At 47.2% G+C, this 21,506-nt stretch overlaps 1 protein-coding gene across 46 annotated transcripts in view; it reads left to right on the forward strand.

Moving 5' to 3' along the window:
* Positions 1-3,227: 3,227 nt before the first annotated feature.
* The window catches only part of rims2b (regulating synaptic membrane exocytosis 2b), a 47,938-nt gene continuing 29,659 nt past the window's right edge, over positions 3,228-21,506 (forward strand). For 37 of the 46 annotated variants that reach the window (XM_028963495.1, XM_028963500.1, XM_028963518.1 and 34 more), the window contains exons 1-9: positions 3,228-3,522; positions 3,696-3,847; positions 6,653-6,685; positions 7,145-7,177; positions 7,596-7,682; positions 7,868-8,078; positions 10,489-10,679; positions 17,519-17,705; positions 17,919-18,546. In XM_028963495.1, the coding sequence (XP_028819328.1) occupies positions 3,711-3,847; positions 6,653-6,685; positions 7,145-7,177; positions 7,596-7,682; positions 7,868-8,078; positions 10,489-10,679; positions 17,519-17,705; positions 17,919-18,546 (1,507 nt within the window). In that variant the 5' untranslated portion in view covers positions 3,228-3,522; positions 3,696-3,710. Of the gene's footprint in view, positions 3,523-3,695; positions 3,848-6,652; positions 6,686-7,144; positions 7,178-7,595; positions 7,683-7,867; positions 8,079-9,627; positions 9,752-10,488; positions 10,680-15,867; positions 15,963-17,518; positions 17,706-17,918; positions 18,547-20,199; positions 21,262-21,506 lie in introns of those variants that run through there. The other 9 variants (XM_028963530.1, XM_028963529.1, XM_028963485.1 and 6 more) reach the window with 8 other exon arrangements.

Below are 21,506 nucleotides of genomic sequence, written 5' to 3' on the forward strand. Positions count from 1 at the left end.
CTAAACACCTCTGGGAACTCCTTCAAGACTGTTGGAAAAGCATTTCAGGTGACGACCTCTTGAAGCTCATCGAGAGAATGCCAAGAGTGTGCAAAGCAGTAATCAGAGCAAAGAAACTAGAATATAAAACATGTTTTCGGTTATTTCACATACATAACTCCACATGTGTTCATTCATAGTTTTGATGCCTTCAGTGAGAATCCACCAATGTAAATGGTCATTAGGATGGTAGTGGCCTAGTGGGTAACACACTCGCCTGTGAACCAGAAGACCCAGGTTCAAATCCCACTTACTACCTTTGTGTCCCTGAGCAAGACACTTAACCCTAAGTTGCTCCAGGGGGGGACTGTCTCTGTAACTACTGATTGTAAGTCGCTCTGGATAAGGGCGTTTGATAAATGCTGTAAATGTACTGTCATGAAAATAAAGAAAACACATTGAATGAGAAGGTGTGTCAAAATGTTTGGCCTGTACTGTACATATTAGACATTACATAGTGAAACAATGTTTCAACAGAACCTGGTGCAAAATGTAACATTTAAACAAAGTTACGTACAGACATAAAGTGCAGATGTGCGACCGACAAACAGGCTACATAAAGTGCAAAAACATGGGACACAGGCAGTGCAAGAGCAACATTTAAGTAAAAAAAAAAACATATAGACATCAAATAAGAAGAGCACCCTGAAATAAAATGTATTATTATTATTTTATTATAAATGCTGCTGTGGTAATGTGCAAATACTGCTATAATAGAAATTTAATAGAGTGTGTTTGTCAGTTCAGAGTGGAAAGTCCCTGAGTGTTCAAGTGTCTGATGGCCTGTGGAAAGAAGCTGTTGCAGAGTCTGGCAGTAAGGGCCCGAACGCTTTGGTACCTTCTTCAGGATGGCAGGATGATGAAGAGTGCATGTGAGGGGTGTATAGAGTCCATCACAATGGTGGTGGCTTTCTGGATGCAACATGTGTCTATCCGACTGCTCAGTCCATTTCGACGGGACTCCTACCACCATATGTACAACCCCCAAAGACCTGGGAATCACAATAAACAGTGATTTGTCTTTTGAGAATCAAATAAGTAACATTTTAAGACGGCATTATTTCAAAGATAAGATGGACACTCACCAGGCGTGATGCAGAAAAAACGGTACATGCATTTATAATGTCATGAATAGACTAATAGACAAGATTCCGGACTCTTGCTTGTATCGAGAAGGCACATCTTTTCAGCCAAGCCAATGGTTTCCATAATGGTTAAAACTCACATATAGTATGATGACCATCTCACCTAGTCTGTCCTGGATAGTCTACCGGGGCCATTGTTGCACTCAACATGAACACAGGCATCTACCATAACCACTCAGTCCCAACAACCCAAGTTTAATCCATTTCTCTCTGAGTTGCTGTAGATCCTGGTTCCTGGCAATGAGCTTTTGACCAGACGACCCAGCAGGAAATGTACCAGAGGGTCACCACAGCCAACAATACCATAACAGCTACAGCTTCAGGGATCTTTATATGGACCAGTAGCATTATAATGGACATTTTCATTACAAACCCTCCACTGACACCAATTGCAGGAGTTCTTCCTTGTGTACAGAAGGGTCAAGTGTGGGGATTGTCAACTGTAGGGCCTGTCAAAGCCCATTGAGCCATACTGTATGTGATTTTGGGCTATATAAGAAATGAATGTTGTTGTTGTTGTAGTATTATAATACAGACGCCTTCCTGTTAGACACCGAGTCCTGTTTTGTCTCTTTGCAATGTAGGTTGTTGAGATTGTGTCAGTTTTTTTTTGCCTCGAGTTAAGTAAGGTTTTTGCACTCTGTATATAAGGACTTCAATCAATTCTGTGAAGTGATAGTGATAATCACAGGATTTTTTTTCAGCATTTTTCTTTCTGTCCTTTTGCTACAGGGAATTAGTGTCTTATGTCGAGAGAACAGCCAATTGTTTTAGCTGATTTATCAGTCTTTTTCCACAAAAAAAGTGTATTTAAATGAACCAGTACAAAAAAAATACATCGTTTAAAAAAATTTGACCTGGCAACATTTCCCCCACCGCTCTATAGAAAGTTCGCGGGGAACCTTCGGCCGGTAGGTGGCGCTGCGCTCTCGGTTTTTCTCCATGTCTGTGTCCCTCGCAAATGCCAGAATAAACCCATTCACCCCGGTCTAAACAAGTATCTAGTCCTACATAACTATTACTCATTTGCAGATTTAAGTCATTATTTACAACAAATGTTGTTACCTAGTGCCCTTATTATGTAAAATCTTTATATTAGTCTCCCCAGTGAATAGTGATGACAGATGAGCCCCAACTCCTGGTCCTGGGTTTGGACCACCAACCGCTCCCACGGCCACACAGCAGCAAGTCTCTGAACTGGGGAAAACATGGTGACCAGGATGGGCTATGAGTGGAACCTTAAGTGGAAGTCCCCCCTCATGTATCCTTTAAGATTCAAAGTCTAATTTCATTCCACCTCCAAGTGAAGTGAAAGTACATGTAACCCATCACCCTTGTTGAGCAGCGGGCAGCCATGAAAGGCGCCTGGGGAGCAGTGTGTGGGGACATCACCATGATCAAGGGGACCTCAGTGGCACCTTGGCAGTTCGGGGTTCAAACCTTCCAGTTGCGAGTCTGCTTTCTTATCTGCTAGGCCACCACTACATAAACTGATGCTCATGTCCAACACTGACCCTCACGGCAGCAACCCTGAAGATGTTGAGGTAACTGGACAGTTATAGTACTTTATTCACGCCCATGTACATCCCTTCATATAAACAGGATTCTCTGTTGGCAATGGTTCAAGAGTGGTTGATGGAGGAGTTACATTTACAGCATTTATCGGACGCCCTTATCCAGAGCGACTTACAACCAGTAGTTACAGGGACAGTCTCCCTGGAGCAACTTAGGGTTAAGTGTCTTGCTCAGGGACACAATGGTAGTAAGTGGGATTTGAACCTGGGTCTTCTGGTTCATAGGCGAGTGTGTTACCCGCTAGGCTACTACCTTCAAATTCTCCAGGTATCGATCCAGGGGAGCATCTGTTGGATGTTCTCAACATAGACAAAAATGTTCGTAACGCCAGCTCGCTGCCAGAATCCAGTGGGTCGGTAATGTCACTGCTCTTCCGAAGCTTCTTTTGACGCCAGTGACGCAGCGCCGACTTCCGGCCCCGCCCACCGCGCGTTACGTCAGAGCGCCCCCCCCCCCCCCCCCCCCCCACCGGGCTTCACCCCGCCGCATCCATTTTTGTGCATTGAGGAGAAAATCGCCCCGCGCCGGAGCTGCAGAGCCGGAGGAGGGGCGCAGCGGCCGCGAACAGCGCCTCCCCGCAGGAGGCCGGCGATGGGCGACGGCCGGACGCGGCGCGGTGGCCGAGCGGACGGAGAGCTGCTGATTCCTGCCGCTAGCGCTGCTGCTGCCGCCCTGATGGCTGACGGGAAGCGGGACCGGAGCGCGCGCCGCTCGCGGACCCTGCGACGGCCGCGTTCTGTCGGTGTGTCGCGCGGGATCTGAGGTGATTTGATTTACTTATTTATTCGAACCCCCGCAGCACGCACACGCGTTCGTGGTCCTCAATAGAAAAAAAAAAAAAAAACCCGCCGTTCGTCACAAATCCGCGGTCACGCCTCGCCGTGACAGCAGCGCCTGCTCCGCCTCCCTCACGCCGCGGACTGTGGCTGCTTTCAGCGCGTCGCCGCGAAGATGTCCGCCTCCGTCGGGCCGCCGGCCCAGCCCGAGCTGCCGGACCTGAGCCACCTGACGGAGGAGGAGAGGAGCATCATCCAGGCGGTGATGGAGCGGCAGAAGAAGGAGGAGGAGCAGGAGCAGTCGATGCTGAAGTAAGAGCGTGTGTGAGCGTGTGTGTGTGTGTGTGTGTGTTATTGTTGACCGGTGGGCGGGTTGGATGTGTGGGGGTCTCACCGTGGCGGATATCGGTTGTAAACGCGGTGGGTTTGGCCACTGTCGACATTTTCGTCCGTCAAAAAAAATCTCTCTCTAAATCTATGTATATATATCTATATCTATATCTATATCTCTCTATATATATCTATATCTCTATATATCTCTATATATATATCTATATCTCTATATATCTATATCTCTATATAAAAACAGTCAAATAACACTGCGGCGTTGTTTCAGCACCACGTCGCTGTCCCCTCCACAGCGCTGCGTGCGCCATAACGGGACAGGGTCCCACCAGTCACCCCCTTCATTCAGTCTTAATTCCACGATGCCTCACGCACAACAGCGCTGGGAGAAATAAGTGGGGTTTAACTGGTTCGGGTCAAAGTTCACCCCCGATGCCAATGCTGCTGCTGGTATGGGCGTCACAGCAGCCTGGCGGGTAAGATGCCCGAGTACATTTACATTTACAGCATTTACCAGACGCCCTTATTCAGAGCGACTTACAATCAGTAGTTACAGGGACAGTCCCCCCCTGGACACACTCAGGGTTAAGTGTCTTGCTCAGGGACACAATGGTAGTAAGTGGGATTTGAACCTGGGTCTTCTGGTTCATAGGCGAGTGTGTTACCCACTAGGCTACTACCACCCCTACCACAGAGTCACAGGTTCAGACCCCGCTTGCGACCACGAGTGTCTCCAGCGGGACGGTCCCTGTCGCTGCTGATTACTGGAGTACTGATGTCCCCCTGGATAAGGGCGTCGAATAAAAATGGCAAAAATATAAATGCCGGGTGAGACTGGTCGTATTACATATTCTGCAACGATTTCGATGCAATCACACGGTGGATTAGTCCTCGGCAGAGTCTCGGTAAATGTTTTATGGGATTATTTTAGTCGAACGCATTATGTTTGCGATTTTTGATCCACTGTGTGGGTCCCAGAGCGCTGCAGCTTCCTCGTGACACTGTGTTCAGTAGCCGGCGAGGGTTCGGAACTGTTGTGTTGTGACTCCTCCCCCCCCCCCAGTTCAGCTGGAGCAGGTGAGTAAACTCCCTCTACCCCTGACCTGCTTTTCCGGGTTTTGCGGGTGGAGTCAGGTCAGTAGGCGTGGCCTGGCTGTGGTGGGGTCCCGAACGTCTGACTCAACACCCACCTGCAGTCTATTCTCTCGTTTACCCATAATCCTCTGCGGCCGGTTCCCTTATCTGAATGCAGTGCTGCTGTTACAGCTATATACCGACAAGATATAGATATTGTGATGACAAAGATGAATTTTAGAGTTGTGGACTGTGGTGGGCGTGTCCGATGGCTGCTTGTGTTCAGTCGGTGCAACATGTGACACACCCATCATGCACCGCCAGCTCCTCCTTGCTGTTGTAACACGTAACCAATCTCCGCGTGTCGGTAACGTGCCAGCTGAGCGACGCAGGCCAAGGTGTCAGAGGTCAGCCTCAATTGGAATGTGGGAGGGGTCGCCTCTGGTCGCTTGTCAGCTCTTCGCGGCCCACGTGCTCCGTCGTGACGTTGCTTAGGAGGGTCCGCACCCTCGTCCGCGGTGGCTAGTGTGCTGCTGGACTATTTTTAACCCCCTGGGGTACGCAGCCTGTCCCGCAGGGAGCCGAGCGGCGTCTTTTTTTAGCTGAATTACGCTCCAAGATCCTATTAGCGCGGCGGCTTGTCTTGCGCTTAACCAATGCGCTGCGCCAAGCGCCGATTATGAGCCCTGAGGGGGTCATTCAAGCTCTTGACCTTTGATCTTTGCTGGTCCACAGCAGGCAGGTTGCGTCCTTGATGCCCGACTGGAGCTTTAGAGTGATGATGTGCTGACACACACACACATGAAATGTTGGTTTTTAATGTAGTTGCTCTGTGGCTGAATACTTTCGAGGTAAATCGTGCCTTTTTTTTTGGTCAGCGAGGCTTATTCCCGGCGGACTCAGCCACTTAACACCGCGGCGCTCGTTTAGCGGCTGGCTGTTGATCTGTGGGTGCAGCGGTTAGTGTTTTATGCTGTTTGCAGCCACTGAGTTGTGTAACAGGATTATTGATTATAGTATCTAATGCACTGTGTCCACACACACACACACACACAACACACACAACACACTAGATGGTTTTCTGCAGGATGTTTTGGACGTTTAGGTCCACTGATGATATTGCCATAGGACACACCCACCATACGCCCTCACACCTATGGCCGATCCGATATAGGACGCTTTCACACCTTAGTTAGTTTGCTTTGGTCCGAATCATTTGGCGAGTGTCCTCTTAGTTTGATGTCTTTTCACACATGGAAAAAATGAAAGCGAGCCAAAATGCATCTGCACGGTTGTCAGGCATGGCGAGGGAAAGAGGACGATGTCACATGACAGGATTCATCATCATTCCGGTCCGGAACACGGCAGGGACGGTTAACAGACTGAAGGGAGACTAAGCAGCCGCTCTCGGTTTAGTCAGCTGGTAAACTTCGACAGAATGAAAGATCATGTATTCCAATTCCATGCAATAATATGAACCGCATCTAATCGCATGACCTGACGTCGCGATTAGATTTATTGTGCAGCACTAATTTGGATGATTCATGTAAATCACGTGTAGGTGTGAAAACACCAGAGGTGTTCAGAGAAGCTCTGAGCTGTTTTTAGGTTCTTTCGTGAGCATTTTCGGCGCTTTCCACTCATCGTTTCTTCCTGCCGTCCCGCTCTGTGCTGCACTCTGCAAACCCGCCTCTCCAGGGACAAAGAGGAGCCAAAGTCCCCGACGCCTCAGTGAGTAAACTCAGTAGAGCCTCCCAGAATGCTCCGGGCTCTTCTCGCCACCTGTCCTCTGGCCCATCTGTAGGAACCCAGGCTGTTAGGTGTAGATGGATGAGGCAGACAACCTGGGCCCTGACCTTTGGCCCCGGACTCCCATCACACCTCCCGGTTGCTTCCTAGGCCAGCTGTAGAGTAGAAAACAAGTTTTATGATTTGCTATTTCTCCTTATTTAATCAACTGTTGTGTTTTATTGTGTTATTTATTTTCCGTGTTTGTTCATTTTTTAACCTTTCTGCTCGGTGGCGTTTGAACCTGATCTGAATGTCTGTTTTGCGAGACTCATGCTGGTTATGAGTAAATATTTGTCCAAGCCGGGCGTGTCTCTGTGTTTCCTTTAATCATTCCTGTATTGTTTTGTTTTGTGTTCTCCTTTTGTTCTCTGTTCCGCGTGCCGAAACTCGACTCTGTAGGGAAAAAGATCAGCCAAAGCCGCAGCCATCTCAGTAAGTGAACTCCCACAATGCAGAGCTCTTACATCACTTCCTGTCAACCTCCTGCGCTTCTTGTTGTGAGCTGTCCTGCCTGGGGGCGTGTGTCTCTTTTCAACTGTGTGACCTGCGGTCCCCGCCTCTTATTGCTCCTCACCCTGATGTTCTCCTGTCGTGTGTGGGTGCTGTAGATTCTTCTGATTAGTTGGTGCCACCTGGGTGGGCGGGGCTACATCACCTGTGGTTGGGCGACGCCCAGGGCTCCGTGCCTGTCTGGTTGGGGCGGAGCCTCCATCCTGTTGCGCTTCTCCCTGCTCCTGTTCTCCTCTCCAGACTCACGCCACTGTGCAGCTACTGCAGGGGTGGGGTGAGGGGGTGGGGCTTGTTCGGTTGCTGTCGCCCGTCCTGATGCAGCTCTGCCATGTCTGAACAGATGGAACCCCTTTAGCGGGATCTCTGAGCTGGTCAGTAATGTCCTGCAGACCCCGCAAAGGTCCCCCGTGGAGGAGGAGCCAAAGCCGTGAGTACAGCACAGTAGATTAGAGCCATGGGACCTTCAGAAATTCTCCCTGGCTGGTGCAGTAAGATTAGAACCTTATCAGTGCTGCACAGGCTGCAGCTTCCACTGCAAGGTTCATAGTGTGAAAAAGGGCCAATATGGGGTCTAGGGTAGCTGCTGTCTGACCTTTGCACTTCGTCCTGCAGGAAGCTGCACCAGCAGTTTGAGATGTACAAGGACCAGGTGAAGAAGATCGGCGATGAGGCGCAGAAGGTCCAGGAGCCGAAGGGGGAGTCGCCCATCTGTGGCATCTGCCACAAAACCAAGTTTGCCGACGGCTGCGGCCATGTCTGTTCTTACTGCCAATCCAAGTTCTGTGCCCGCTGCGGGGGGCGTGTGTCTCTACGCTCCAACAAGGTGACTCCTCCTCTTTCCGACACATAAGCACCTCTTACAGACACGCCCATTTACCAGCAGAAAACAAAAATGTTATAGTGAATCTGAACACCACTTAGTTATAGGGAGCATTATTTACTAGGGGCAATATTTTTATCGATACAGGGACATCAAATATTGATATTTTTAGATAACTGACTGGGCACTTAAATGTCTTTTTTTTTAATCTATGCATTTCTAAAATAATAAGATAAAATGCAATCTATGCAATCTCATTTTATCTTATTATTTTTGGTGTCCACTAGTTCAGCGTGTTAAAATGCAAATTCACTTCCGAGTTAATGTAATGTGATTTTAACATTTTCTGTAAAATATCACCATGTTAACAGTATCACAGTATGTTGTGATAAAATCATTCTGTAGTCCACGTATTGGTATTGGATACTTTTATTTACCATAATCGTTTTTGAAATCTCATATTTTGTATTGAGAGATTATAGTGAGTTTGAAGTGAAAACCGGCGCTCATGTCCACTAGAGGGCACTGACTCTCTCAGTTTGGCGAGGGGGAGTGTGGCTCAGGTTGAACTTGGGAGTGGGTAAGAAGGTATTCTGGGACAACTCCTCCCACTCAGTATATATAGCTCATTATTTTATTTATTTTTATTTTTTATAAAAACAACAAAAATTTTTATTACATAGCAATTTAGTCCTTGTTGATATTTGTAAATGTTCTGTTTCATTCATTTATGATTTCAATTATGAGCTTATTGGCTACAGTCTTTCCTCAGATTTACAGATTTTTTTAATGATATAAATCAGTCAGTGAATTATGAAATCTCAGTTTGAGCTATATAACTATAATTGTAAACATTTTTTTTAGAGTCATTGTCATTTTGAGGTTTCACACCTTTGGTCAGGTGAGCAGGTGTGTTTCTGAATGGAAAGGCTGGTGTGTGTGTGTGTGTAATAACGGGGCTGTAAATCTGCTGCAATGAAACCTCCCGCCCTCTCACCTCCTCTCTGTCCCAGCATGCACTTCACACTGTGGTATGGGCCGGTTGCCATAGCAACCGAGAGAGCGAAGTCTCTGTTGTCTGGCTGTGGGTTTTGTGGCTCGGCGTGTCGGCGGGGCGGGGGATTGGGTTGCCTCGGCGGGGCCCGGTGACGAGATTCTTTTTCAGACCAGAGCGGGGACGTCATTCAGCTCACACTCGATTTTCACACTCTGCTCACCAGCACACACACACACACACACACACACAGAAATGTATTCAATGATTTTGCCGTGGCGTTGGCAGTGTTGGGGTGAGGTTGTGGTACTGGGATGTCTCTGGGTTAAAGAGGCACCGATACACTGATAGGTGGCAATGACAGAGTCTGGCTAGCGTGAACTTGTGCGCATGTCTGTGGTTTGTGTGTGTGTGTGTGTGTGTGTTGCCACCGGGGACGATGTGCATTCATAATGAAGCGGATTCAGCCCATAAATAATGCAGGCAGAAGCGGTGGCGGCGCGCGCCGCCGCGCGTCCTACTTATTGCAGCGCCACCGCCGCCGTGCTTCCCTCCTCACACACACGACTCTGCCCGCCGCACCGCGCCTGCCTCCGTACGGAAAATGGCAGCATGAGCCTCTCTCGCTACTAAACAACGGTGGCATTCGACCCGGACAGGATGGCCGACGCCGGCACCATGGGTACGCAGCAGAGCTTTGCAGTTGTTCATGTTCTTATTCATAATCATTCTGCCGTTAGAAATGCTGGGGGCCGGTTAAACACCGATGGTGCAGAGCGCGGCGCGGCGTGCCTTTCAGGCGGCTGAGGTGCATGGCTTATTCTCGTGATGTCCCGTCTTCTGACTTGGGCTGTTTGTTGCATCTGTGTCACAAATTCTTCCCGAATGGTCCAGATCGAAGGCTAAACCACGTCTTAAAGGGCCAGTCTGGTGAAAAATGAGACCTGAGATCTACTGGTTCCTGGTCTCACTAGATTTTCAAAAGGTGGCTCAGTTTAATCAGAGACAGTGGGCCACCAGAGAGTCACCAGGCCAATTTTCCTCCAGATGTAGCTGTTTATAGTACGTTTGCATGATTTGTTCGGTTGCCAGCATGTGTGTGTTGGAATGTGAGAGTGTATCGATGCAGTGTTGCTGCAGGTATTGATCTGTGTCAGAGTGAACGGTTACAGCACCGGAGCCACCACCACTGATCCACACGGCTACTTTAATTAAGTCCTGATGAAGAGTGACTAAGTGTTTTGTCTTCATAGTGACTCAGCAGGTTATATAGCCCTCCGCTACATCCACACACATACACACAAGCTGTCAACCACATATATGTGTGTGTGTGTGTGTGTATATAAGAGTTAAATGTTAAATGTACAGTTGAGCATGCTCATCATTAACCTTTGACCCCCTCTGACCCCTTCCGCTCAGGTTATGTGGGTTTGCAACTTGTGCCGAAAACAACAAGAAATCCTCACAAAGTCTGGTGCCTGGTTCTACAGCCAGCAGCCGGCTGGTGCTGATGGGTGCAGATTAGGAGCCAAACGGACCACGCCCTCTCCTGGCCCAGCCAATCAGGACTCCCTAAAAAACGGCTCTGAGCTGAGCACGCCCATCGACAGGTGAGTCGTGAACCGGCAGGAGAAGACTGTGATGGTGGTTAGACTGGGTTTTGTTTAATTGTGAAAGTCACTCAGTGGAGTTGATTAGTTATTTGCTGGTTATTATAACAAATGTTATAATAACATTTAATATAATAATATAACAACAACATTTATTTCTTATATACATGCAGTACGTCTCAATTGGCTTTGACAGGCCCTACAGTTGACACCCCCCACACCCTTCTGCACACAAGGAAGAAACCATGGCAAGAGTGAGCCTGCAATTGGTGTCAGTGGAGGGTTTGTAATGAAAATGTCCGTTATAATGCTTCTGGTCCATATAAAGATCCCTGAAGCTGTAGCTGTTATGGTATTGTTGGCAGTGGTGACCGTCTGGTACATTTACTGCTGAGTCGTGTGGTCAGAAGCTCATTGCCAGGAACCAGGATCTACAGCAACTCAGAGAGAAATGTTGGGTTGTTGGGACTGAGTGGTTATGGTAGATGCCTGTGTACATGCTGAGTGCAACAATGGCCCCGGTGGACAGACTTGGTGAGATGGGCATCATAGTATATGTGAGTTTTAACTGTTACGGATGCTTGGCTAAAAAGATGTGTCTTTAGCCTGGACTTAAATATTGACACTGTATCTGATATCCGAACATGAGCAGGAAGGCTCCGTAGCAGAAAGCTCGTTTACCTGCTGAGAATTTGTTGATTCTCTGTACCTGGAGCCCTGGAGAACCTGGAGTCTTGTGAGCGTAATTCTCGTGTAGGTCAGTACTCTGTTAACAAGTCACACGGGTAATCAGGGACACACAGTATGTGTTAATAAAATTAATTTCTAGTCTATGCAAAAATTTTTATTTCTTTTCCAGTAAGATCTCTTGCAGTGCCGCTTTGAACTTGTTGGAGTTTACTGAAAGATGATTCCAGGCTTCCAATAAGTAGAGCATTGCAGTAGTCAATTCTTGACATTACAAATGCATGTGCCAATAAACATGAGGCTTAAGGGATCAAGAACTAAGCCCATTTAATCGACCTTTCTGTGAAACATTTATATGAAAAAAAAAATTCACAAACGTAGGTTAACCTATTTTTCCTTAGTTTTATTTTAATAAAAAAAGAAAAAGTGGGGTACCTCCTGCTATAGTTCACCTGAGTACAAAGGTACAAAATAGTAAAAAGAAAATATAAATAAATTTGAATATTACTAATAATTCCAACTTAAGCAGTTCAGTTTCCAAATGTATCCAATTTCCATCAGATTTTGAAATTTTATCAGGTTTTCAATTTTAAACACTGTTTCAATACCAAAAGAAATCGATGTCTCTGAATATTTTGCATCTACAACTTTGCTGTAAATGATTTCAGTGTATAATTGCCATTGGCAATAAGCGGTAATAATAATATTCAGCTAACATTCAGGCTCTTGATTCTCCACTGTACTGATTTACAGTTATCGGTTTTTGAAGATATCATAACTTCCTTCCTTGAGAAGTTGAATAAAAGCCCGCCCACACTTAAATCTGATTGGCTTATTTTGCATTATTTCGGTGGGATAGGAAACACATGCAGTGATCCACACATACACATGATCTCTCATTCTGAAGCATTAATGTCTCGCATTCTCCTGCTTGCTTGCTCTAGTTTTAGGGATGTTTTATGCAATTTGCGGGATTCTGGGAACTGCTGGGAGACTTGGTATATCTGGCAGCCGCATGTCTCACACATGAAAGATGCTGATTTTCAACCATTTAATTGATAATGAAATAAGGCTGATGAAGCTGGATTTTTTTCAATCATCAGTCAAGATCATACAAATGCCCAGCCCTATAACACAGGCTACAAATCAGTTAGCATTCATAAAAGTATGATACCTTGTAGAAGCTCCGAGTCTGTTCTATTCACTACAATATTATGCTTATAGAGGTGGAGACATGCTTTGTGGAATTGACTAGTGATGGTGAGTCTTTTCAGCGATGATCATTGTGATTTACTATGCCTCAACAGGGTTCATAATTCATGGTGTTGAGGTGCGATACAGTGATCATTATGAGAACTGTTGTGAAGGCGGTAATCTGGTGTTTGATTAGTGTATCTGACTGATGTAGGTTAATGATTAATGTAATGTTATGGCAGTGATGCTTTTGGTGATCCATTTGCTGAACAGTGTTTATGATGGTGATTCATGTATCATTCTAACATAGTCTGTTTCGTCTTGACAACTATAACCAGTGTGCTCTTGGGTTTGCAAGACTTGAATTAACACTCAGAAATTGACATTCTGAACGCTCCTGATTTAGCGTTTGCTGCCATTTTGTCCTTTGGTGTGGCAGTGACACTTGTATCACAGTGATCCACCGTCAACATGAACGTCAGCAGAGCCTCATGGGCAAAAAGGTTCTCTCTTCAGACAGAAGAAGGAGTTGAGTTCAGATGTGACCCAGATGTTGCTGATGAAAACCCCAGTTATTCCGTTTCCTCCGTCAAGGCGTGGCTGTTGAAGCACATCGATGAGATATAGAGGAAAATCCCACATCTCTAGGCTTCTATTATAATTGTGTTGAAATGATTTCTTCGAGTTGAGTCATGTGCTCTATGACTTTTTTTTAGGGTTATTTCCTGTCTGTGTATCAGTGTGCTGTGAGGCCTGAAATTAGACCAAAATCCAGTCTCTTTGGAAATCCCCCTAATTAGTTAACTGAAGTGGACCTCTGACTGGAAGATACTCCATATGTACAGTACGACTCTGTACAGTCGGCTGTGTTCCTGTCATCGTCGTCACAATGGGATTATGGGAAATGAAGCAGCTTCAGACTTGTGCGTCTTAACTCATGTGAATGGTAATGTGATGCGTCCTCAAGAGGCCATTTTCTCTCTCTGCACCCACTGTGTTGGTAAATAAAGCAACAGATGTTTTATTCAGGAGCCTGAAAGTAGCACCCGGAACACACACACACACACACACACACACACACACACACACACACAGAATGAATAAGACCTATGCAGACTACTATATTTAGACTTTGTTTATCTGTGTCTAAATGAATCTTTTGCTGCCAACGTACACAGTGTTCAGAGGTTATAATAAAATTCTGGATTTCCACATGCTGCCATGTCAAATGAAGCTAATGGGCAGGTTCTTAATTATTGTCAACAAGCACCATTAACGTCTTGCCTGGTTCTCCAGCCAGGTCAATAGATGCAGGTAAGGTTTGTCAGACTGAAAAGCCGTTGTTGAGACCTTGAATGTGAAAAGTAGTAATGTAACGTGTAATGTTTAGTTCCCAGCAGTATAAACGACATTTCATGCTGTGAAACACACAACTTCTCATGCTGTGATTGCACTGGTTTCTGAAGTTCTAGGCAGAATCAGTTATCAGAACCGTGTGTGGATCACCATGGTGAAGCACCATGCATTGCCTGTAGACGGTGCTGTGATCACATTGGACTGACCTACCTCTTTTCCCTTGATGTGTGTGTGTGGTCTAGGTTTTTCTGTGACTCCAGTTAAGAAATTGCATCAGGGTTTACACAGTGGTTGGGGAATGGGCAGGGGCTCTTTTTTGACGAGCGTTTGGTGTAGTTGCGGGTTGGGGTTGTGGTTGGGGTAGGGCCAGGTTTTGGCCAGGAGTGAGTTAGAGAGGCTGGTGTCAGTGTGTGTGTTTGTTCAGGAGTGGGTGCGGAATCCACTGTTTGGTCAGTAATTGTTGGGATGGATGGTGTTTGGTCAGGAGTGGGTGCGGAATCCAGTGTCCATATTTTTTTTACATTTACAGCATTTATCAGACGCCCTTATCCAGAGCGACTTACAATCAGTAGTTATAGGGACAGTCCCCCCCTGGAGCAACTTAGGGTTAAGTGTCTTGCTCAGGGACACAATAGTAGTAAGTGGGATTCGAACCTGGGTCTTCTGGTTCGTAGGCAAGTGTGTTACCCCTAGGCTACTACCATCCAGTGTTTGGTCAGTAACTGTTGAGAAGGACGGTGTTTGGTCAGGAGTGGGTGCGGAATCCAGTGTTTGGTCAGTACCTATTGGGAAGGATGGTGTTTGGTCAGGAGTGGGTGTGAAATCCAGTGTTTGGTCAGTAATTTTTGGGATGGACGGTGTTTGGTCAGGAGTGGGTGCGGAATCCAGTTTTTGGCCATTAACTGTAGGGAAGGACAGTGTTTGGTCAGGAGTGGGTGCGGAATCCAGTGTTTGTTCAGTAATTGTTGGGATGGACTGTGTTTGGTCAGGAGTGGGTGCGGAATCCAGTGTTTGTTCAGTAATTGTTGGGATGGACTGTGTTTGGTCAGGAGTGGGTGTGGAATCCAGTTTTGGCCAGTAACTGTTGGGAAGGATGGTGTTTGGTCAGGAGTGTGTGCCGAATCCAGTGTTTGTTCAGTAATTGTTGGGATGGACTGTGTTTGGTCAGGAGTGGGTGTGGAATCCAGTTTTGGCCAGTAACTGTTGGGAAGGATGGTGTTTGGTCAGGAGTGTGTGCCGAATCCAGTGTTTGTTCAGTAATTGTTGGGATGGACTGTGTTTGGTCAGGAGTGGGTGCGGAATCCAGTTTTTGGCCAGTAACTGTTGGGAAGGACGGTGTTTGGTCAGGAGTGTGTGCCGAATCCAGTGTTTGTTCAGTAATTGTTGGGAAGGATGCTGTTTGGTCAGGAGTGGGTGCGGAATCCAGTGTTTGTTCAGTAATTGTTGGGATGGACTGTGTTTGGTCAGGAGTGGGTGTGGAATCCAGTTTTGGCCAGTAACTGTTGGGAAGGATGGTGTTTGGTCAGGAGTGTGTGCCGAATCCAGTGTTTGTTCAGTAATTGTTGGGATGGACTGTGTTTGGTCAGGAGTGGGTGTGGAATCCAGTTTTGGCCAGTAACTGTTGGGAAGGATGGTGTTTGGTCAGGAGTGGGTGCGGAATCCAGTGTTTGTTCAGTAATTGTTGGGATGGACTGTGTTTGGTCAGGAGTGGGTGCGGAATCCAGTTTTTGGCCAGTAACTGTTGGGAAGGACGGTGTTTGGTTAGGAGTAAAGTGTGAGTAGGTGTGGAATCCAGTGTTTGGTCAGTAACTGTTGGGAAGGTTGGTGTTTGGTCACGAGTGGGTGCGGAGCAGCTCTATCTGCCAGGCGCTCAGTAATCAGTTAAAGACTCTAATCTTCCTTGTGGGCTAAAGTCTTGCTTGACCTCCAGCTATATACAGCCTCTGGTAACAGCATTAAAGGTAACACCGCACAGTGCTCCCAGAAACCCTTGCTCCAGCTCGACAGTTTGGCAGCTCTCGGGATTCCGTATCCTTTTTTTCCCTGGCGAGTACTTGTGAGGGTGTGTGTGTGTGTGTGTGTGAGTGTCTGATGTCAGCACAGGCAGGGCGGGAGAAAGAGGAGAGCTAATCACTGAATGGGAACACCGGGCTATGCTAAGCTAAGCTAGGCTAGTTCATAACATTGAACTGTGGTGTGTGTGTGGAGATTTTTGTCTACACCACGTCCTCTGTGTCTCTGAGGATAAAAGTGGCCGCCATCAGGTGGGGGTTAGATGCCCAATTGTAGTCCAATTGTACAGCTGCTGAATTACAGGTATCCTCCAGTACACTGCAGGTGGGCGTGGCTCAGTATGTTTGTGATGTGTCAAGATTTTTCAACCTTGTCTGATAGTATGTTTAAAGTACGGCATGTAAACGGTAGCGTGTTGCACTTGTTCATCCATATGAGCTTTTGCGCTGATAATCTCCGAGTTGGTGGTCCCGAGATGTCTATAGCAGAGATCCACTGACATACCCTATGTGCAGGAGGTATTAGGGGGGGGGGGGGGGGAGAAAAAAGATGGTCACTGCACTAAACCTGGACGTGCGAAGGGGGTTAAATCACCCAGAATAAGTAGGATGTGTAGTTGTTTCACTTGTGTGTTGATATTTGCATTTACAACGCGTGTAATTCTTTATGAGCCAAATGCATGTACAGCACGTTTCAAAACACTGGTGGCTTATGAAAAAAAATATTTTTGTTATTTCTAGCTTGTCCCAATTTCATCTCATGGAGAGGAAGTTGGTGGCTTGTGGCTTACCGTAACGTAGTAAAATGTGGGATTTATCTATGCAGCGCATTAGAGATGAGAGCGCGCTATAATCTCGAGCGCTCAGGATTAAATTGTATCCAGTGTTATCGGACTGCGGGAGCTCGATAACCCTGAATCACTTTAATTGATCAGACATCGTACGATGACGGATAACATGTTTGGGTCTTGTAAGCTCATTGTCGATGTTTAGAGACTGATCTGAGCAGTGAGTTGGATTATGGGTAATATCAGGTTATTGAATCTTGTCCATTGTGGTGTCTGGTTCTCCAGCAGTTCAATGTAGAGGACTAGAGACGCAAATAGAATATTGCACATTGTCATGTTAGCAGAAACATTTATTATTTAGTATTGCCATGGCGCAATGCATTATGGGCCTATGCGCCAGCTGACCCAGTTCCCATCGTCTCATGTTCTCTGCTGACTGAGAATGGCCTGTGAAGGGAGCAAGTAAAAGAGTGTGACATCTTTTTGGCTCTTTGCTCTCTGGGACTAGCGGCAACTCACTCAGATTCAATCTGACATGGCTGCTCATCGCCATTCCCCCCCAGGAGAATGGCAGGTCAAAGATCGAACGCCCAGAACCGCAGTGCTGACAAGCAGCAGCTGCAGCCAACAAAGTGCTCCAAGCTCATGACCTCTGACCCCAGCCGTCTGCCTGACATCCAGTGGAGATGTGAGGTGGTCGCTGATGAATCTGCGGCAATGTGGGCAGTTGCCTTATTAGGAGAAGCTGGGAGTGAAGTTACATTCCTCGTCATTTTCCTTATAACCTTTTTTGTGTCAACAGGAAGCGAAGCCCGTCTGCAAGCAGCCACAGGGAGGGGGGCGAGCACACGCAATATGCACCGCCTGACGGCAGCATGCCTCAATCGCCGTCCGATTACGGACGGGACCCGCGGCAGAGCCCCCGGCGCTCCAGGATCCACGATGGTGGCGGGGGCTATGCGGACAGCCGCGGGCGCTGGCGTTCACAGGTCAGGTGACTCCACTGCCACATAGAAACATTTTCAAACTGGCACTATCATCATTAAAAGTTGTGTTGACAACCAAATAAATACACACCAATGAAAAATTAGCAAACTATCATGTTTAATCTGCTATGCAAAGACACTATCTTTGTGCATCGCAACAGTTAAAAAAACTGCGCCTATAAAATGATCATCCATGATGTTGTTCCTGTTCTGCAGGATGAACCCCTGGATGCCGAGCTGGACGATTATGCACTGCAGCGGCGCCGCGAGGAGGAGTACCAAGCACGTTACCGTAGCGACCCCAACCTTGCACGCTATCCTGTGAAGCCCCAGCCATATGAGGAGCAGATGCGAATCCACGCAGAAGTCTCACGTGCGCGGCACGAGCGACGCCACAGCGATGTCTCCCTGGCCTACACTGAACTGGACGAACTGCAGGGGGGTCGATTGTCTAGACCACCCCTTACTGGAACTGGACCTCGATCGTATTCTGTGGATAGGTCGTCTCCAGGGCAACGTGCATCCAATCACAGTCCACCAACACCGCACCGCAGCCCAGTTCTGGGTGACGGGGGCCGTCGGGGGGTGGGTGATGGTCTAAGGAAGCAGCACCACCTGGACCCTAGTTCTGCGATGCGCAGGGGGAAACCAGATGAGGTGGATGGCATGCTGCGCAATGATTCGCTCAGCTCTGACCAATCAGAGACAGTCAGGCCGCCTGGGAACCAGTCGCACCGCAGCCGGCGCACAGGGAAGATGCGGCAGACAGGGAGCTTCAGCAGCTCGGAGGAAGAGTTGGCGACCACGCCCGAGTATACCAGCTGTGAGGACGTGGACCTCGAGAGTGAGTCTGCCTGAAATGGGCGGGGCTCTTACCCCAATCATGTGTAGTTTACTGTTTATCACAATTGTTGGGTTCCTGGAGGGTCTACCAACTATGAGCTACTTCAGTTCTCATTCTTTAGAAAAAGTGACCTTTAGCACAAAAATCTCGTCAAGTCATAATATGTTGTGTTAAAATTGCTGTGTGAAGGTTTAGAGGGGGTCAGCCTTCTGTTCAGAACTTCAGAACCCCTTGATCAGTGGGTGGAGAAATAGAGGAGAGTGGGAGGTTCATCACAGTTTTAGCGAAATCCAGCATAACATAACAGACGGGGTACTCAGCTGCTTCTGGATTATCTGTTTATGGATCTGTTTAAGGTCATTAACCTGTTTGTTTTGTGTCCGCTGTGGCTGATTATTGATGTGCTGGTGTAGAGCCACCCTGCTGTAGTCAGCGCACCACACTTGTCCTTCTTCACGATCCACACCATCATCCAGAGAATTTTCCTTCTGTGTTGAAGACTGATTATTCAGATTTCCCTCTCTTTTCTGGACTGTTGGACAAACCTTCCCCATTAGTTGAAGGAAGCCAAGAGTGTGAAATACTGTCATCATTGTTTGAAGAACAGCTAGAAATATGAATGAGTAGGTGTATTTGATAGCCTGTAGATGTTACAATGCTAAATTGTAACTAAATTATGTTACAAAAATTTACAGACGTCACCTCGCACCGGACATCAGAGTGCTATTGCATGATGGAAGTTATGCAAAAACGTATTACCATTGGACTGCAACACTGCAGCTGTAGAGAGAGTGCGAGAAGTATACATACTAGCATCTGATGTTGGACAGAAGTGTGCAGTTTGTGGAAGTAGAAAGAGCTTGAATATTTTGGTATGGTTAAGACATTTTTCCCCCTAAAGCACCCCTGCCTGTGTCTAAGACAAGCCTGGATCCCCAATTCCTTCACGCATTATAATAATAAGGGGCAGTGGTGGCATAGCGGTTAAGGAAGTGGCCCCGTAGGTTGCCGGTTCAAATCCGCCAAGGTGCCACTGAGGCGCTCCCCGGGCGCCTGTCATGGAAATCACTTCACTTTCACTTTTCACTTCAAAATGATTAATTACAAACTTTTATTAGCTTGTTTAGTTAATAAGGCACACAGTCTGTGTTTTACTGAGCAATTTCCACGCAGCCATGACCCTGTGAGCTCTTGCAATTTTCAGTTTTCTTGACGCGCAAATTAAATGTGCGGTTTTGAAATATAATAGCCAGCTGCTTGCCTCCGTTTTACTCCTCAGCAAATGTTTAACAAAACAAATATGTAAGCGAAACCCTTTTACACTTTCGAAACAAATTTACAAGCAGCGAGTCACATGGAAAGGATAGGTACTATAGACCGGAAGTTCGTATTTGCACCCCAAGCGCGACTAAAATGATAGAAATACTAACCCAATTGGACCGGGGCCAAGATTTACAGCTCTAGCCTGTATAGCATACAGAATCATAAAGAGTTTTGATTATCCTGGGTGTGTTATTATTTATACATTTAATGTTCACAAATATAATTTTGGTAACAATTCTGCACCCCCTCACAGGTTGGGAACTTTTTGTTGTGAGCTTGTTGGCTATATGGCTATATGGTTGCTAAATGAGCCCCGCCCCCAAAAGCCAGCACTCCCGCTGCATCCCTGCCCCCACCTCTCTGCTGTGGTCAGAGCTGTAATTAGCTCAGTTTGATAAGCCTCTTTACTGCAGAGGAACAGGACGGTGGTTCCTCTGTTTCTTTGGACAGGAGGGAAGGCTGGACGTCCCCGATGCCAGAGGGTTCTCTGTGTTGCTGCCGGGCCAGGGAGGCCAGAGAGAACCAACGGGCTGATGAAAAAAAGTCCTGACTACTTCCTGTTGTGGAGCCGGGGTTTGCGGGAATGTTGGACACTGCCTGGACCATCTCTTCATGCTGTCCATCTCATCCCTTTTTTTAACTTTTTCCTTTCTTCCAATTTTGTTTTTCCTGAATCGGCAAGATTTGGAGCCTCGTCCCATCAGCATTGTTTCCAGGTGGGGTGACGCAGTGCTGAAAGAATCTTAAAGGAGCTGCGATTTACCTTCTCACCTGAAATTGCTGTCTCACCTCCAGACCACAGCACTTTCTCCTGGGTTCAAGCAGCTAGACAGACATGTAAAAACCATGACGTGATCTCTGACAAGCTTAACTCCCCACGGGAAATCACTAGGCACTGGCCTGCCAGTCACAGATTACCTCTTGTGATTGGTTTAAAGTCCCTGATCCCCTCCTCCGGGGGAAAAGGTCTCTAAGGAGCCCGCAGACTGGTGGAGGAAGGTACAGCAGCGCACACCAATGCCCGGATGAAAAAAACTTTTGCTTCTTCCTGCATTCGGTGCATTCCATTTTGGATTACGCATCTTGGATTAAAGTTCCCACCGGAAGACATTTTGCTTTTGGTTTTATTGCCATCATTTTTTTACCCTCTCAATCATACGTGGGCCCTATAGTTGCATCACCCCAGAGCTGGAGTAACGTGCTGGAACAAGTTTCCAGAGGGAATGTACAGGGGCATGTGTTAATTGGATCGTGGAGAGTGTTCTTGGGGGGTTGGCCTGGGTTCCGGGCCCCGGCAGAACCAGGAGAGATCAGCCCTGCTCGGTGGGGCCGTCGGCTGTGATGTGTGGATCATGTAGGGCAGAGTGTTTGAGCTGGCTTACGCGAATAAAGGTAAGCTCATTATTCCAACGCATCAGCTCCCCCTGCCAATCGCAAGCAGCGAGGGGGGTGCGGAACAGGCAGCCTCCCATTCCCGAGGTCCGAGCCTCCACATTTCCATACCACTTTTTGTACTGGAAGAGATTCAGCTGTTCTGTTATTGTACCATGTCCCCTTGGTAGAGCCAATAAAGGAACTGCGGGGTCTCTGATACGGGCGGAGCCGGAATGGAGGATTACTGGTGGTATATTTGGACT

Source organism: Denticeps clupeoides, chromosome 20 (assembly GCF_900700375.1).
Source record: "Denticeps clupeoides chromosome 20, fDenClu1.1, whole genome shotgun sequence".
In the NCBI taxonomy this organism is placed as follows: Eukaryota; Metazoa; Chordata; class Actinopteri; order Clupeiformes; family Denticipitidae; genus Denticeps; species Denticeps clupeoides.